The sequence below is a fragment of the Fragaria vesca genome, linkage group LG6, assembly GCF_000184155.1.
Source record: "Fragaria vesca subsp. vesca linkage group LG6, FraVesHawaii_1.0, whole genome shotgun sequence".
In the NCBI taxonomy this organism is placed as follows: Eukaryota; Viridiplantae; Streptophyta; class Magnoliopsida; order Rosales; family Rosaceae; genus Fragaria; species Fragaria vesca.
This window is the reverse complement of record NC_020496.1, coordinates 10,620,846-10,639,958: the sequence shown is the minus strand read 5'-3', so window position 1 is coordinate 10,639,958 and position 19,113 is coordinate 10,620,846. Positions and strand designations below refer to the sequence as shown.

The following is a 19,113-nucleotide window of genomic DNA, read 5'->3' as shown; positions in this document are numbered from 1 at the left end:
AAAAGATATATAGAATAATTCATGATAAAACATTTTCTTGCAATAAAAAAAAATAATCAAAAAATGAAGGTAGAGATAATGGATGTTCAAAAACAAAAGAAAGAGAAGAATGAGAGGTCTATTGAGTGAAAAGTAAGTAATTAATTGAAATATATGTCAATAATAACTAAGGTTATGTTAAGAATTTAAAATGAGGTCTAGTGAGAAAATGCTTATATGGAAAAGTAAAAAAAGGAGGTGTAGAGAGGATGAGAGGTATACTGAACAAATTTGGACGTCTCAATAGCGGCACTCAAAACTTGTATGTGTCTTACTCTCTTAACCTATGTTTGCAGCTACACATACCTTAATGATGATGTCCCGTTTGGTGTTAGGAGAAGAGATTTGAGTTGAGACTGAGAAAGAAGTGAGCTGAAAGTTTGGAGCGACTTTAGTTGGGTTATAATTCAGTGGTTCTAGTTGGTTACTTGGTTTGGAGTTTTGGGGAGATCACGTTTTTGCCAAAACTTTTTGGTCACCAGTTTGGATCCAAACATGTTCATATCAGAAACAAATTTCAATTTGTGAAAGTTTTCACCGTGACAGTAGAGCCAGCAAACAAGTTATATGAATATGCACGGAAGATACATTTTTGAAATATTTACTCGATCAGTTTTGGCAAATGGTTTGCAGTATTTACTGCTTCAGTAGGTTTAATTAGTCTCTATTCAGCATCATATAAAGATCGATAGGAGTGGCCTCTTCCAATTCACTCTTGCTATCATTGTTTCAAACTTCAAAGTATGCAAATCTCCTCCTAATTGCATCGAATTATTCATTTGTAGTTCTGGACTTCTGGGTTGGCAAATACTGAATTTGCTTCCTTCCTTACGTGTTTGCCTGCGTTTACATACTGTTCACAAATCATATGTTTCTAAACTGACGCGTTTTGTGATCTAAACTAAAGTTTCCCAATGGACTTGTGCATGTGTTGGGTCCCTATATGTCGTTTCCTGAAAACCCATTTTGCAAAGCTTCATTTTCAGTTGTGTTTCCTCCCATTTGCTGCAAAAGCTTTTCTTCTTCTATGAGACTGTAGCAACTATGCTTCCAGGAAAGAATGTCATGATTGTGGAGAAATCGCTTTACTACATTTTCGAACCAACAGCTACCCCCTAGCCATATATAGTAGCTTCTTTTCTGGGTACTATTTTACTTGGCCATGGCTTGTCTTTTGGTTCCTGGTTTTCTATTCTATTGCTGATATACATAGAGGATAAAACAAGGTTTCTTTGTCAACATGTAATTTCTTTGAGGTTTCTAAGGAGTCTATGGACACGTCTCTTACACTCCAAAGTCGAGCATTTCCACACAGCAGGTGCATAGACTTTCATGTTAGACTTTATTTGTTCGTCAACGTTTACTTTCCTAGCAACTTCCAGTTCATAGCTACTTATAGTTGTTTGGAAGCGGTTTGTGTACTTATTGTCCTCTATAGTACAATTAAAGTTGAGTCTTAGAAAAGTTTTCTATGGATTTTACACTTTTAGTGGCAATTAAGAGAAATGACATGCCCACATTTAGCCGGTTAGTCAAGAAAAACAAAGGAATTCTCGAGCAGAGAGAAGCTCATACTTGGAACACACCATTACACCTTGTGTCAAAGTTTGGTCATGCTGACATGGTGTCTGAAATTGTCACGTCACGCCCTGATATGGTTGCTGCTGAGAATAAGGGCCTGGAGACTCCTGTCCATGAAGCTTGTCGAACAGGGAATGCCGAGATCTTGAAGCTGTTGCTAAATGCCAATCCTGGCGCAGCTCATAAGCTTAACAACGAAAGGAAGAGTGCCCTTTTCTTGGCTTGTAGCTATGGCCATGTTCATGCGGTGAATGTCCTACTGAATGAGCCTGGGATGCTGGATTTGATTGAAGATGGGATTGATCAAACTTGCATCCATGCAGCTGTGTCTGATGGACACATGAGTAAGTAGTATAATTCTCTTCTCTCATGTACTAATTCTGACATGAATAGTTGCAAATTATTTAGGATGTTTGGTTTATATACTCTTTTTTATGTGTATAGTGAAATTATTATTGTTGATGCAGATGTTGTTAGAGAGTTGTTAAATGTTTGTCCTGGCCTTGCAAGTAGGATTGATGAGAATGGAAACTTGCCATTGCACTCTGCATCTGAAAAAGGACACAGGGAGATCACCTGGGCGCTTTTAAGGCTTGATCCAAAACTTGCTCAGCAATACAATAACAATGGTTACACACCGTTGCACTTGGCAACAATAAATTACAGAGCTTCAGTGATTGAAGGATTTGTCTTCATGGCGCCAGCATCTTTTCATTTAGCCACCAAAGATGGAGAGACAGTGTTTCACTTGGCTGTGAAATTTGGCCAATATGATGCTTTAGTTTTCTTGATCCTTGTCTGCAACGGTATGAATCTCTTTCGTTGTCGAGATCGTTATGGAAACACCATATTACATCATGCAGTTTCTGGAGAACAACATCAGGTGAAACTTTACTGTGTTTTAAAGATTATTGTTTGGTTTTTGACCTGGAATTTAGAAAATAAGTTAATGGGAAAAATTGATATTTTGTGTTCTTTAGGGTGTGTACTTTTGTTAAATTAGTTACTTTGGCTTGCATGTCATGGCTGTAGTGCTAGTCTTAGTCTTGTACACTGCAGTCCCTTCATAGAGTTTTCTATTGGCTACAACATAAGATGGAGAGAATTTTGCGCCTTCTTCTGAGTACTATTTTTAAGTATTTTGAAGTTCATGCATATCCAAGCATGGATTTTGACTGTATATATTCACCTTTGTTCCAGATATCAGAGTACATCCTCAACAAAACACGAGTGGAGATCAACTCTCGAAATTCCAGAGGACTCACAGCACTTGACATTCTTGACCAGGCCAAGGACAGTCCAGAAAATCGCCATCTTGCAGCCATATTCATGAAAGCAGGAGGTAAAAGGAGCACTGAGTTGTTATCTCAAACAGAAAATGCTGGTAGAGTCAGTGTAGTGACTCTCCTTGATAACATGCCAAAAAGAGCCCAATTTGTTAAAAAGCATGAGTTGCAGGTGACCGCTAAAAATCATGAAATAGGTTCTTCCCCTGCATCCAATACCCCATCTACTTTTTCATCACTGATGTCTAGAAACTCATCTAGTTTTCCATCACCTCATTCTAGCCTGTCATCGCCTAATCTGCCATCACCCCAGACTAACATCCCATCACCTCAACATCCAGTAAGGGAGGTGTTTGACAATAATACAACCATGGTGACACAACACAAGCCTCCTAGTGACAATGACCCCCGAAGGAAGCAGCAGAAGGCACATAGAGAAGCATTACAAAATGCCAGGAGTACTATAATACTAGTTGCCAGTTTGATTGCCACAGTTACATTTGCTGCTGGTATCAACCCCCCGGGTGGTGTTTATCAGGAGGGACTAATGAAAGGGAAGTCAATTGCAGGCAAAACAACAGCTTTCAAGTTATTTGCAATAAGCAATCATGTTGCACTGTTCACATCACTCTCCATAGTCGTTGTTGTTGTCAGTATCATCCCCTATCAGAGAAAGCCATTGATACGACTACTGGTGGTTGCTCACAAGGTGATGTGGGTAGCTGTTGCATTCATGGCTACAAGTTATGTTACAGCAACATGGGTGATCTTGCCACATAGTGAGCGTACAGAACTGGTGTTTGTAGCTTTATTGGCTGTGAGCATTGGTAGTCTGGGAACTGCTTTTATTGGTCTTAGTGTGATGCTAGTTAATCATTGGCTGAGGAAATCGAAGTGGAGAAAGGAAAGAAGAGAAAGCGGAGAAGCTAATGCAGACATTGAAATGGGAAGCCAAAATTCAGACATGGAAAGCACATACAATCAGGGATATTACTCATACTGAATGTTTTCATCTGCCAAAGGATTAATAGGCATATCTTGGTTTCCAAGTAAGGAGGCAATTGATTTCAGTAGTATACTAATTTGAAATAATTTGATAGATTTAATTTTCTTATTCTTAATTTGAACCAATGGTCATTATGGAGCTGTATATGAGGCCTAGTATGTTGTTGTATTGTAGTGCAGATATCTCCCAAGTTGGATGGTGTTTTGCATTTCATATGCTTTGGAAGCTTAATGCTTGAAAGCAGTCATACATATTCATGTACTTACTATTTTTTTATTTATTGAATATAAGATTATTTACAAAAAATTTATTTCCCATTCGAGAGTTGTGAGTATTCGATTTTCCATGTATGCTTATACTCTATCACTTCTTTATGTAATCTTGTCTTCACCGAAGTTTAATCTTGCAATAAAATGAACTTCTGTTCGGTCAGAATTTTAGACAGGAAACCCCAGAAGATGACTCTAGCTAGAATATTGAAGATGTTAAAATGGTTGGAAGGAGATAGGGAAAGAAGATTAAATGAATCTCTTTGAGTTTGTTATTAGTCTTCTGTCCGAATTAACTGGCAAATAACCTATAGAAGTTAATTCACCTTTGGCTCCTTGGTTAGACAATCCACAATCTTTATCTGATTCACAGTTGGGGGCAGATAGTCCCTTTTTATATCGATTTTTCTGCATTTACGTACTTGTTTTTGCTTGCATTACATGCTTATCTTTCGATTAGCTCAGCATTATTTCTCCAGACTTTACGCGGTTGTGTTATGAATCATGCCTGGAAAGTCCACAGTACAATGACACTCGAAAGAAGTTTCCCAGTACACTCAAGTCATGGTTTGTGGTCCCAAAAGTTGTTTCTAAGAACATTTCTCCAGCAGTAACATGAATTTATGTGAATAATTATGCTGCTAATTGTATGGACAGAAGTTATGGAACAGACTTGTGATTATACAAGTATATATGGAAGACTTTGATAGTTCATAGTTTCATATCATTACTTTTAATTTTATTCAATGGTTATTGTTAGGCTTGCTTTTGTACTGCCTTAATGTTTGATTTTCCAGATGTTCTTACTGTTCAGTTAAAGAATGTTGAGAATCTCGATATAGATTCTTTGAGAATTGAACTGTGTGATAATCTAGAAGTGTGGTTGACTTTCGTTGACTTCTGTTTCTTTCTTTCAGACAAAACTTAACAAGAGCTTGCTGTACGTAAGTCAAAGTTGACTCTTGTAAGCATTTACCTGCATTTGCATACTTTGTTCAACTCTATGTGGTTGTTTGATTCATCCAGAACGATGCCCGTAAATGTCAAACGAAGTTTCCCAGCACACTTGCAGGTATTTGGGTCCCAACTCCCAAGCCTGGCTTCAAGGAATCGATCACCGCCACCTCCATCAGCTAGCTTTCATTTTCAGGTCATTTAATTTTCTGAAAACTCATTATTTTATGGTCTTCAAGATTATTTTGCCATCTTGAACTTTCTTTGAAGATACTTCATGGGAGGACTTTTTGCACACAACCAGTATTTTTAGTGGTTTGTCAATGTGAACTAATTTCTCTGTAACACCCAAGCAATTGCAGCAAACTTTCAAAGCACCTTCCTTTTGCATATATAGTTGTTTGGATATGGTGAGTTGGTGGCAAACATTGCAGTGAACTTTTCTAGAACCAAAGAAGTTGCAATGGATTTCAGGATTTTAGAGGCAATTGAGAGGAAGGATATAGTCACATTTGCTAGCTTAGTCCGAGAAAATGAAGGAATTCTGGAGCAAAGAGAAGCTGATACTCTGAACACTCCATTACACCTTGTGTCAAAGTTTGGATACCTTGAAATGGCATCTGAAATTGTTTCTTTGTGCTCGGACATGGTTGCTGCTGAGAATAAGAACCAGGAGACTCCAGTCCATGAAGCTTGCCGAACAGGGAATCCCCGGATTTTGAAGATACTACTGGAAGCGAATCCTGAGGTAGTCAGTAACCTTAACAGTAAAGGGAAGATCAGCGCACTTTCTCTGGCTTGTAGCCATGGTCATCTTGATGTGGTGAAGCTCTTACTGAAAGAGCCTGGGAAGCTGGGTTTCGGGAAAGAAGGGTTTGATCAAACATGTATACACTTGGCCGTGTCTAATGGACACATAGGTGAGTATCAAAGTTAAACCGCATTTCAGTTTAAATTCATATGCAATTGCATTTCAATTCTATATTTGGACATTTTCTTTATGCTGTTAGACCTGTAGCTTGAATGCTTGAATGCTTGATTGGTGTTTACATATGTATAAATTGTATCTTTATTGGTGGTGCAGATGTTGTTAGAGAGTTGCTAAGAGTGTGTCCTGACCTTGCTTATATGGTTGATGAGAAAGGAGACTATCCATTGCACTATGCAACTGGCAAAGGAAACCGGGAGATAACTTGGACACTCCTCAAGCTTGATCCAAAACTTGCTCAGAAGTACAATCTCAGTGGTCACACACCCTTGCACTCGGCAGCAATAAACTACAAAGTCTCAGTCCTTCAAGTGTTTGTCTCGATGGCTAAACCAGCTTTTCAGATTGTAACAAAAGCTGGAGAGACGGTGTTCCACTTGGCTGTGAAATATGGGCGATACGATGCTTTAGTATACTTGACATGTGTCTGTGATCATATGGATTACTTTGACTGTAGAGACCGTTATAGTAACACCATCCTACATCTTGCAGTTTCTGAAGCACAACATAAGGTGAGATTTTCATGTGTATAAAGATATTAATAATGGTGATTGACAGATTTTGGTTTTTGACTAGAATTTAGAGCTTGATCGAGAGTATGTAACTTGCCTAAATGTATTCATCTGTCCGTTAAGGAACCTCGCTAAATGTTATTACCTGCATCTTGTAGTCATGATAAACAGATTTATCTTGCAAAAAAAGAGAACCGCAACATCTCATGCCATTTATATCAAGTTTCTGCTAATGTTCTTACAACAATAGCGAAAAAGGAGTGCCAATAATGCCTGGCTGAACATTGATTAACTTTATCGTCTTCATGTCCAGATAGCGGAGTATCTGATCAGCAAAAAGAAAGTGGAGATAAATTCTCGAAACAATGATGGATTCACTGCCCTTGACCTCCTCAAACAGAAGAAGGACAGTGTAGACGATCAGCGCCTTGAAGCAATGCTATTGAAAGCAGGAGGTAAAACAAGGATTGAGCTGTTATCTACTTCACCAAAAGCAGATAAAGCCACTGTTCAGCCAGTAACACTTCTTGAGAACGTTTCGAAACGAGCTAAATTCCATGAAGAGTATGAGCTGCAGTTGTCCATCATAAATGAAATAGCTTCTGCTCCATCCAAGTCTCCATCAAGCTCATCAGCACCTATGTCCATGATGTCATCACCTTTTCCATCACCCCAGTCCAGCAAGTCTTCGCCTAAGCTTCCATCACCGCAATCCAGCAAGTCTTCGCCTAAGCTTCCATCACCGCAATCCAGCAAGTCATCACCTAAGCTACCATCACCACCATCTAGCAGGTCATCACCTCAGCTTCAGGTAGGGGAAGGCTCATCACGTCAGCTGCAAGTTGGATCAGCATTTGAAGTTGATCAGGGGCTCGATTATGAAGGACAAAAGAAGCAAGAGTTTCTTTTGCCAACCTTTGCAAGACAACACAAGCATCCTAGCAAATGGAACCAACTAGAAATGAGTACTGAGATTTTCTACAACCGGAGAAGGAAGCATGAAAAGGTGTACACTGAGGCACTACAGAATGCCAGGAACACCATAATACTAGTTGCCATTTTGATCGCAACGGTTACTTTTGCTGCTGGCATTAGTCCTCCAGGTGGTGTTTATCAGAATGGAGCTATGGAAGGGAAGTCAATAGCTGGCACCACAATTGCTTTCAAGGTGTTTGAAATAAGCAATTACATCGCACTCTTCACATCACTCTCGATAGTTGTTGTTCTTGTGAGTATCATTCCATACCGGAGAAAGCCATTGATGAGATTGTTGAGGTTTGCACACAAGGTGATGTGGGTAGCTGTGGCATTCATGGCAACAGGATATGTTGCAGCCACATGGGTTATCATGCCACAAAATCAGAAGAACGACTTGTTGTTTATAGTCTTTTTGACTATAAGCATTGGAATTCTGGGAACAGTTTTTATTTGGCTAGGTGTTATGCTAGTGGTTCATTGGCTGCGAAAGTCGAAGTGGAGGAAAGAAAGAAGAGAAATTGGGGAGGCTGATTTGGACCCTGATATGGAGAGCCGAAACTCAGACGTTGATAGCACCTACAATCAAGGATATCATTCATATTAAGAGCCTTCACTTCGGAATGATAGTTAGTTTCCACTTTCCATTCTCTTTATTTGAATTAATAATGGTGTATCATAGGGAAATCCATATGTTGGTAGTGCTTAATTTTGTTTGTCTTTTTATCAAAGAAATATTTTCTTAAAAATGTGATTATTATAACCAAGAGGCTAAATGAGGCATATTCATAAACCTTTGCCCAAATCATAGAGCTACCGCCGGAATCCTTTCAACTTCTACTTTTCTAGTTCGAATGATAGAATGATAGATAAAGACTCTCGAGCAGCTCTATTGCAATGTCTTGCTTCAGATATATAAGTTCATGACATACGGACCGCCCATGCTTTGATCTAATTCAGAGTTGTTGAGCTGAGATCACATTCATGGCAACACTTTCTACTTGATGGTTGGAATAACATTTACTCAAGCAATACCTTGTTCCATACAAAACCGCCAAGGCTTCAGTAGCATGAGGTGGGAGAATGCTTGTGCAAGAACTTTGCTACTATGCAGATTTCAACTTTTCTTCCCCATCCCTCACAACTTCTCCTATTCTCTTCATTAAATAGCATTACAAGCTCCATCTTTCAATTCAACCTCTTGAATGGCTCTGTGGTATCCAGCCAATTGACTGTGTAGCAGCTACCCTATTGTAGGTGATTGATGAGGTGATTGTGATGCTGCATACATCTCAAGGATAATAAAAGATGGCCTGAATATTCTAGGAACGCCACTGAGCTGTTCATTTCCTCCATAATGCACCTTCTGTAGCATAGCACATGATGCACATCACATCCTCTGTATCACTTTCATTGCCTTATGACAATCTGTTTCAGAGCAATTTTTCCATCAAGAGTTAATTTCATGCCCCTGTGCTATGGCAGACAGATAAAGCTCCTATTCCACATAAATCAGAATTGCCCATACGTAGCTCCATATCTATTTACCTTTAAGCACACCAGCAGGAGGTGGTCTCCATGTTTGAGGCCAATTCTCACAACGCATATGCAACATCCCTACAACATCCAACAAAAAAGTTATTACATAACTAAGCTTCTGAGTTTTATTGATTAACAAATGATAAAGCACAACAAAACCACTGCCAAAAACCTTTAAATAATTCTTTTTTAATAATGCTCGGTTATAAATATATGTTTATTATGTTGCAGCCGCATTATTTGACAGCTAGAAATGGAAATTCGAACCTGAGAAGTGAGAACTATTATTTCATTGTATAAGGACAACTTACAAATGACATATTCCTAGCTAGTTTAGGTAAGGACCTCATTATCTCCGTCGAACAAGAGCCAAATTATCACTGTTTCCAATCCTCCTGCACAGTATATAACTAGGTATACTGTAAATATCAATTAGATGGAATTTGTTTTTTCTAGCTGAAGGTTAAGCTATCGTTTCATCATTCCAAGAAAATGATTACCTACTCAAGTACATCAGTACTACTCAAAACTTCGAATGCAGATTCAAGTATGCGATGTTTGGCAACTGTACTTCTGTCGTACAATAACCAACAAGTTTTGATGACTGGAGCAGGAGAGTATGTAGGCCCGCCATGCCATTTCATCTTGGCAAGTTCCACACAGATTTGTATCCGTCTTTCTTCTTTTGGTCTGAAACACAGTTGCAGAGACTGACGTATAAAAATAAAGAAATAGGTAAGGAACCAGATTAATATTGAAATCTTCTAAAACATAATTTAGCTTACAACCTGCAGAAGACATCAAGGGTATGCGTATAACAGCCACACCATAGCAATCCGTTGCAAGCTTAACTGGCAGGCCCTTCCATCATGCTACATACACAAGAGAGAAAAAGGGTCTGAGGCCCCGACTCCAAATGCTGTAAACACACAGTAAACTAAGTTATTATGGCATAGAGGTCTGCAGTCACTCACTCTGTTCATCTATAATAATTATTTTTGTTCCTAGGACAACCAAAGGAAAATTTACTTCCATACTACCTGCATCTTTGAGGTTTGATCGAGATCCCAAAAATGCCACATGCAATAAATGTAGTATAATTTCATATCCAGAATAGTGGTTGCTTTCTTTCTGCATGCAATTTTTTAAAATTTAATCAGAAATTCTTGCAGAACAATATATAGATATTTTGATAAAGATCGAAGAGCTCAGTTACCAGAAGAAGAGAGGATGAGATTTGGTGAAGGTCCTCTGTTACGGAACATCATATCTTCAACACAAAATAGGAATGTCTTGTCTCAGGTAAGGCTCACAACCTGTAGAGCATTGATTAATAAGTAAAACACATAGAATTGATACACATATATAAAACCATGAATAAGTAAATAAGAGCTAGCTTAACTGGCAGAAGAGGCTGTTGGACTATATTGGCAGACCGGTCATCGACTCTTTGAAAAGATAAGCGGCCCTTATAGCCTGTACGTGACCCCGGATATCAAATAACGCCCAGTCACATCGTATCCAGCACAAATTGAGGTGTGGTCTATTCTGCAGGAAGTCCGGTAGTTGTTTTAGGCTGGCTGACTGAATCTCTAGGTGAGAAAGATGTGGCATTATTGTAACTTGTTCCATGCAACCTCGCACTCCTTCCCACTCTTTCCACCCTTGCGTCCTTTCAAAGAAGAGCTTTTCCAATTTTGGGAAAGCAGTAACTGGTGATGTTTGAGTTTCTTCTATACCCAAAAATTCAATTCCAACCTTTTTCACATTCGTGCCATAAATTTTCAGAACTTCAAGCGATGGCAATCTCCCAAGAGGAGGCAAACATTCACATTCTATGCAAAACACAAGAGTAAGATATCTCAAATGGTGTAAAGACATCAACCATTTCGGAGACACCGTGGTGCCTCTATAGCTAACGATCCTCAAATATTCCAAATTTTCATGTGGTTGCAAGGCATTCAGTATCTCTACATCGCTTTTTCTCAGTCGCTCCACCTCTTCTTCTCCGTCGCTCCTCTTCTTCCCAAAATTTAATTCCAAAATAAGGAGGTGTTTCTTCTTCTCCAATTGTGCTTTCTGAGCCTCCCTAGCATCAATCGCTTTCCCCAACTTTCTAATTACAATCTTCCCCTGAAGCTGGTCAAACATTCCCAGATCTCCCAACTCCAGTATTTCATTGCCATTGTCACCATGTTCACCACAGACCACCTTGTACTCATCTAGCTTACATAGACCTCTTATTCTACCAATCCCTTTCGGCAAGTATTTTATTTTACAACCTCGAACATAAAGATGCTTCAAGTTGATCAGCTTTCCCATAGCCTTGGGAAGTTTTTCGAGTGCACAGTTCTCAAGGTGCAAGGTTTCTAGATTGAACAAATTACAAATGGCGTCAGGTAATTCCTTCAGAGATTGATAACCTGACAAATCAATATACCTCAAATGGAACAGTTCACCAATCTCCTTGGGAACTTCTTTGACCCAATCACTCAATTTTAACGTCCTAAGACATTTCAATTGCAAAACTAGATCCCCATCTATTGTTGTGTTTCTTTTCTTTGAAGCAAAAGTTGTGAGGGTTCGAAGATTTGTGCATTTGTGAAATGAAATAGGAACTGAAAGCCAACCCCTTGCTGACACTAGAGATAAATGGCATACCTTATCACTTGAGAGCTCTATTGCTCGGTTAGCACCATCAGCCAAATCAATAATTAAAGATTCATTCCCAGCAAGAAACTTTACAAACTCATGCACAATATCATGCATCATGCAAGTTTCAATGTTCCCTTTATCATCTAATTCAAAGTCTTGAAAGAAAGACCGCGCTACTAAGTCATCAAAATAATTTTGACCTATGGTTCTCCTCTCCTTGTTTCTTTTTGAATTGAGATAATTTTGTGACATCCACAACTCAATCAATGTGTCTTTATAGAACCGATGATCTTGTGGAAAACATGCACAAAACAAGAGAGAACGCTTGATTTCTGATGCCAAATCATGATAACTTAGTAATAACGGCTGAAAAACTTTCTGCTCAACCACTTCTAGATCCCATATCTCACTATTCAAAACATCAGACCACTCTTTTAATGTTTTCTTATTCCACATAAGACTACCTAAAGTCTTTGCAGCAAGAGGTGAACCCTTACACTTCTTAACAATTTTCTGACCAATACCTTCAAACAAATCAGATTTCTCTTTTTCCCTATTAAGAAATGCAAGGTGATAGAATAATGAGAAACAATGCTCATCACTCAACTTTTCCAAATGGATAATTTGAGTGGTTGCTCCCATCATTCGAGCAACTGCTTCATTCCGTGTGGTCACTAATATTCTACTGCCTTCGGCACCAGACATTAAAGCCAACCTTAATGGTTCCCACTTTGTATCATCTTCGGTCCACATGTCATCTAGGACCAAAAGAAACCTCTTTCCCTCAACAGATTTAGACACAAATTGCATGAAAACATCTAACTCATCTGAAATTGGAGTTTCATTCTTATCATTAATGATGGTTTTGGCAATCTTTATCCCGTCAAAATGATCAGAGACAGAAATCCATTTTCTCTTCTCGAAATGGGCTCTAACATCTTCATTGTTGTAGGCTAGTTGTGAAAGGGTTGTCTTCCCCATGCCCCATCCCTACAACAGGGATGACTAGGGGACCCATCTTTTCTTTACCACTACTCTTACCCAACAACATGCTTATCAAAATATACATTTCATCTTCCCTACCAAATATCTTAGATACATTAGATACATCGACCAAAGATGTACTCTTTGGTCGTTCAGGTTGTTCAATGCCACTAGTTGCTGTGGATTGAAACTGGTACCTTTGTCTTTCCTCAGCAATCAAAGTTAGCCTACTATTCAGATCTTTTATTTTCAGAGCAATGTCACGACGAACAATAACCCGACCGACTTGGCCAAAGCAAAAGCAAGGAGAGGGAATGGAGAAACACACCTTTTTCTCCTCACTAACAAGACTGTTCTCACCTTCATGTTCTTGCTTCTCGAGTTGTTGCTTTCCAGATTCAGTGTTCCACTCATCAAGCACGTTGTCCATCTCGTACGACACTTGCTTGAGCTTGTCTAACCAATCTTGCACCACAGCTTCCTTGACTTGCCTCTTCTCTGCGTCTTTAAGTACATCTTGAATTGCTTTGAGATTGCTGGTGAACTCCGCGACTTCTTTCTCTACATCCAAAATCAATCTCACGTTTCCTCTTATGTGTTCATAAGTTATTGAAGCCAGTTGTTCAAGAAGCACGGAAATGAGTGCCTCAGCCATGGTTGCCTTTGGGATTTGGGTGACAATGGAAACAGGCAAACAGAGGAATAGCTAAGAAATATCAATGGCTGAATGGTATGACCTTACATGTTCTACCCCATGAGTTTTATATCGTTCTAGCCACTCGAATTAAGGGTCCTATTGCCATGATAATGTTATCAACTTTAACTTGACAGTGCGCATCACATTATTGGTTCGGGAACAATACAGGCCCGCCCTATAGCAATAATGCAAGCTTTCTAGCCGAAAGGGAAAGAAGCAGTAATGCAAGCTTACTTTCTACATCATCGTGACCCACAATAATCCAATATCTTCCTGCTTCTTTCATCATTATGCATATACGGATCATCCCCAGCATTTATCTTGATTTGTACCCAAAGAAAAAGAAAGAAAAGAACCCTATAGTCCTATTTGTCTTCTTCAACAAATTTGATTCAGAAACAGTTCATTTTCTCCCCCAGAAAGTCTTACTGGAAATTGCAAGGACAACCAGAATAAGGCACTATTTGGTTCGTTTGTAGGCGCTACCTCATCTAATCTATAAATCAAGTAATCAACATCTATCAATAAGCGGAAATTCAACAGTATAAATCACATACCTTGATACTATAGCAGACATGTATATGCAGTAGAACCGGCCGCCCTGATAGAGAAATTGAGATGTACATGCACTTCTCATCAAGAGAGAAAAAGGACATTGGATCAAACATCGGGTTAACCCACTATAATTCAGCTCTTGTTTTGTCTAAAAGCTCATACTTATGCCCTGTATATTGGAATTGTAGTATTGAAGAGAAGGACAGACTGAATTGAGCTGAAATTCCGGCACCTCGAAGAGAAGAGGGGGAACATCGAAACTAATGAAATTGAAAATTACAAAGATACCCTTTTTCCTTTTGTTGGAAAACCAAAAATTACTACAGGTTTTTGTTACCTAAGCCAGTAAGCCTAAGGTCATACTGTATCTAATGACGGAGCCAGGATTTTAAGGTTAGGGGGTTCGAATTAAAATGCTTAAGAATAATTTTTTTTCTCCCATGTAAAGAACAAACTTAAAATTTTAAAGTATGAACAAGAAACCAGTATCTTATTGAATTTTATCATAAAAGAGAAGATAAATGCAATAAACCTCGTTAAGGAATATAAAGAAGGAGACAAAATGAAGGAGACAATTTTTTTCGCTGAAATAAAGGAAACAAATTTGATATTATGATTAGAATACACAAAATTAAGGATTAACAAATCAAAGTTTGAAGGAAAGCTTTTATGGATAGTTTAGCTAGGGGGGTTCATTATGAAAATTAAAGGAATATAGCTATAATTAAGCAATGTTAATAACACTAATTAAGATTATTAAAAAATCCTAACAGGGGTCCAGACCCTCCCGTGCCGGAGTGTAGTTCCGCCCTTGACTGTATCGGTAACAAAGATTACAAACAAAGATAAGTCAGTTCGTTACCTGAAGGTCATACTGTATCAGTAATCATGTTTGCAATTCTAATCGATAAAATAAGGATAATGTGTTGCGACCGGTTTTTTTTTTTTTTTTTTATATACAAAAAGAAAAAGATCTTAAAGAAAAATCACAAAGAGAAACCTCTCGGACAACTTGAATTTATAAAAAAGTAAAGTTCTAATAGCTGTGCTGGGAATTTTATTACTCCATATGTGCCACCCGAGAGTTTGTGTCCTTCATAAGTAATGACATCTATCACAAAGTTGGTTTCTCTAAACACAATGATTGAAAGAAATGGAAGAGAATGATCTTGCAATACTTTTAATATCTTGTATGATCGATATTAAGCAGTGTATTGAAAGGGATCTCCTATTAACAATATTTATTAATTACTTGCTTTGAGTCGCCTTCCATTTAGATATTATGTAACTTTGTTTCTTTGCTTTGACTAAACAATGACTGAACACCAATTAGTTGCCTTCCCTAATTCTTTAGCTCCTGAAAGAATAACATTGTCTTAATGGTTCCTCAAAACGTATTCTCCTACAGCTGAATTCCCTTAAACTAACTCATCAATATTGATCTTGATGTGTAAGTTGAGAGGAGAAGACAACTTTATGGTGGTACAGGAGTGGTTCCGTTGATTCTCTCCTCGACAACATCATCAATAAGCAAAGCTTCCTTTTGGTCACAACTTTATAGGTTGCGACTGTTATATCTCCAATTTCAATGTCATTTATTGTCTTCCAAATCTACAAACAAAGAATAAGAATTTTCCCATAAAATCTTTATCATAAGGTCCATTAAAGAATAGTTCTCTAAAGAAAAGATTGATGTTTTGGTTACAAATTCAAAGATACATATCGATCCCTTTCCTATTCCTAAACAACACCATTCCAAGTACGGTAGGGAAACAAATATATACAAGTTATAAATCTCAAGTAAAACCAAAGAAAAAAGAAAAAGGAAACCCTCCAAGACCCTCTCTCTTTCAATCTCTTCGATCGGAACACTCATCAGCTCTCAAATCACCCATGGCTTCACAGCAAGACACTCAATCTCTGCCGCCGCCGGTTCACGAATGCTTGAAACTATTAAAGTCCGCTACAGGTCACCAGCGCCTCGCCGGCCTTGACCTCCTCACCCAATATCGCAAAGCCAACGACCTCTCCTCTCTCCACACCATCTACCACGCCCTCCCTCCCCACTTCCTCCATCCACTCCTCCGCTCCGCCACCGCCCTTGCCTCCTTCTGCCGCGTTCCCGAAATCGCCGCCGCAAACGACGTCGTTTCCAAGATCCCACTTGTACTCAAACTCGTCTCAACCTCTCAAGAAACAGACCCAATTCTCCAAGAATGCTACGAGTTTTTCTACTTGGTTTCTACAGCTTCCGAAAAAGGAGCCACCACGTCGTTTCCAAGATAATGTAGGTGAACTTGATGGGAAGGAAGAGCATGTTCCGGCTGACAGGTGCTTAATGCTTGTTTTGGAGCAACTGAGAGTTGAGGTTGGTGTTTTGTTGAATGCACTTACTTATTTGAGAAATGAAGCACGTAAGAATTTGGAATCTTCACTAACTGGTGAGACAGTTTGTTCAAAGCAAAGGAATGTGGCTGTGTTGTTTTCGTTAGTTGAAAAGATTATTAACTTGATGTCCAATGTTGTTGCTAGTGAGAATAAAGAGGAAGTACTTGTTGATGATGAAGATACTTGTGTGAAGATGATTAACGGCCTCAATGAGACGAATGGTGTGGTTCTGGAGTATTTAAGGGATGCAAAGGAACATGGAGGAAGGGGAATGATCTCTCGCTTCTGTGAGGATAATTGGGAGATATGTAGCAGAAACCCCCCTTCCATGCTAAGACAAGGTTGGAGAGCTTTTAGGGTATATGCTCTCGATTGAGGGTGAAGATGAACCAAGAGGACCCTTTTACTCGGTGTGCTATTTGCTTCCAATGCTGTCCCAGATGACAGTAGACATTGGAGGATGTATATCTTTGATATCTTGTGGAGGTCATAACACTGTTGTCAATTGCCTTGCAAGATTGATTAGGCATCATGTGTTATATGGGCGAGGATAATTCTACTTGGCATGGGAGACCATCTTGAAACTTCTTTCAAGCAAAGAGCAAGTGCCAGTGCCATTGGATGACTCAACTGCTGTTAATATATTGAAAGCATTGCCATATTGGACAGAGAGCACACATGAGGACCCGTCAATTGTTATGATGGCTTCAAGAGTTTGCGCATTGCTGTTGGATTTTACATCACAGAAGGCTCTTCTTAAGAATCATGAATTTGACAAAAATTCTCTTGATAGATTGTTTCGGCTGATTGCAAGAAGTTTGGGATTGACGGGGACAACATAAATGTGATTGAGATTGATGCTGGTGAAGTAGAAATGGATTTCTTGGCATGGTATTGTTACAGCAGAAGCTTTGGTGGATTTTGACCAGGAATATAGGAAAGATACAAATGGATATAGTTTTATGTCATTATGATAGACTGATGTATCTTGCAATGCAGAACAAGCTAGCTACAAAGTAAAAACTCAGAACTAATTTTGACAGATCATTTGTTATTTACATATTAGCCTGAACAAGTGAAGTTCTTTTCAAGTAATTTTTTTTTTCTTTTTCTTCTGTAGTTGTTATCATTTCCCTTTTGTGTTATATGTTCAGTATTTGATCATTGGCTGCGAAATCAAAGTGGAGAAAAGAAATGCAGGTTAATACAGGATCTGAGATGGGAAGCGTAGACTAAGATGATGGTGGCAGCAATAGTCTGGGATACTAATTATGCATCTTGAGGTCTTTTCACCTTCCAATATATTGGTAAGAATTCAAATGACTTCTGTATTTTTATTTGAGTAACTACTTATTGTTGTTACCTGTCGTTGTCTTGAAAAGTCATAGTGTTGAACACTTTTCCAGTTGATTTGTTTTTGTATTGTACGTTCTCAGTCTTAAAACTTCCAAAGCTTATGCTAGAAAGCAGTATTGATCAAAGTTAGGTTGTTCAGCTGATTCCCAAGTCGTAGCTCGGACTTGGTTTTCTTAAGTCTCCTAAAGGGAGATGGGTTATACACCAAGACTAGAGTCATGTATGTAAACACACTTCGAAGCAGTTATCAGTTAGTGAATAGGAACTTGTGTAATTTTGCAAGCGAAAGAGTATTGATGGAGTAAGCTACAAGGTTTGACAAAGTCAATCAATCCATCAGCTGCAGAAATTCCACTGTGATACATTTTCTGAAATGTCTATCCTAGACTGATATGAGGTTCAACATTTATATGTCAAAATAAGCTTAGCCTGAATCCTATCCATCCAGAAATTCTGAATTTCATTAGGTTAAAGTAAGCATCATAAAATTTTTTAACATGCCATTTACAATTTACATGGCATATACATATGGTTCCTTCAATTTCTTAAGCAATTTTGCCTGCAGAACATGTTCATCAAGGTTTGGTACAAAGAGGGGATATTTTGACAAAGACCTGTGTTCTAAACTAGTATGATTGATTACAGTACTATATAATCTGGAAGTTTCCTAGAGTAGATGATGGAAAGACTTGACTAACTGAGTACAGGGCAGGAATAAGTCATAGCAGACCAGGTTTAATCCTCATTTCCAGTAGCTCCTTTTTCAAGTTTTGTTCCAGTCATCACCACATAATAAACCAGGATTATTCACTAATTTTCAGTAGTTTTTTTGTCCCAGTCATCACCACATAGTAAACCAGGTTTACTATTGGTTGAGGCAAGAACTAGAAAATTACTTGGCTCCATTTTCTAATCAATAAAACCATACAGATTCCAAGTCCAAACATGTTTATTTACCTTTTTAAATTAATTGTGGAAGATTGTACTCTTATCCCATACCAATATTCCTTGGAGATACTTGATTGCCTTATACCTTGAAAATGCCTAGTAATTGGTGGTGAATATTCCCCTTGAATATTCACAGTTACGTGCATCATGCAGGTATTCCTATTTCAGTCAAATTTTCCTGTATATTTCAAATCTTAACAAAATTTCCAAGAAACTTGCAGTACATGTATAGACGTGCAATATACGTTTTGAAGGCTAGGTACTCCAGTGTCCTTTACTATATAGTCACCGTACAATGCTGCATTTTTCCTTCCCCCCACTAATTCTGAAGCCTAGTCAAAAGAACAGACAACAAAGTGTGTTCCAACTTTGAAGCCTTAA

The 19,113-nt window shown here is 38.5% G+C and overlaps 3 protein-coding genes and 1 non-coding gene across 5 annotated transcripts; 2 read left to right on the top strand and 2 right to left on the bottom strand.

Annotated features, from left to right (window-relative positions):
- Nucleotides 1-1,510: 1,510 nt before the first annotated feature.
- On the top strand, nt 1,511-3,909 carry LOC101311988 (ankyrin repeat-containing protein At3g12360-like). The gene is made up of 3 exons (XM_004305223.1): nt 1,511-1,964; nt 2,088-2,503; nt 2,821-3,909. Exons 1-3 carry the CDS (start codon nt 1,511-1,513, stop codon nt 3,907-3,909), a joined length of 1,959 nt encoding a protein of 652 aa, XP_004305271.1.
- A 1,668-nt stretch (nt 3,910-5,577) lies between these two features.
- Nucleotides 5,578-8,400, top strand: LOC101308589 (ankyrin repeat-containing protein At5g02620-like). Its single transcript, XM_004302823.1, has 3 exons — nt 5,578-6,055; nt 6,220-6,635; nt 6,949-8,400. The coding sequence occupies exons 1-3, from the start codon at nt 5,599-5,601 to the stop codon at nt 8,215-8,217; spliced, it is 2,142 nt and encodes a 713-aa protein (XP_004302871.1). The 5' UTR covers nt 5,578-5,598; the 3' UTR covers nt 8,218-8,400.
- Nucleotides 8,401-8,729: 329 nt separating this feature from the next.
- Nucleotides 8,730-9,978, bottom strand: LOC101308192. Of its 2 annotated transcripts, XR_184893.1 has the most exons (5): nt 9,938-9,978; nt 9,650-9,839; nt 9,461-9,559; nt 9,159-9,227; nt 8,730-9,038 (listed from the first exon to the last, which is right to left on the bottom strand). It is a non-coding gene; the product is annotated as an uncharacterized LOC101308192 (transcript). The 2 variants fall into 2 exon arrangements; XR_184894.1 differs by lacking the exon at nt 9,938-9,978 and having other exon boundaries at nt 9,650-9,846.
- A 593-nt stretch (nt 9,979-10,571) lies between these two features.
- On the bottom strand, nt 10,572-13,212 carry LOC101311696 (putative disease resistance protein RGA3-like). The gene has a single exon (XM_004305222.1). It carries the CDS (start codon nt 12,783-12,785, stop codon nt 10,572-10,574), a length of 2,214 nt encoding a protein of 737 aa, XP_004305270.1. The 5' UTR covers nt 12,786-13,212.
- Between the last annotated feature and the right edge of the window lie 5,901 nt (nt 13,213-19,113).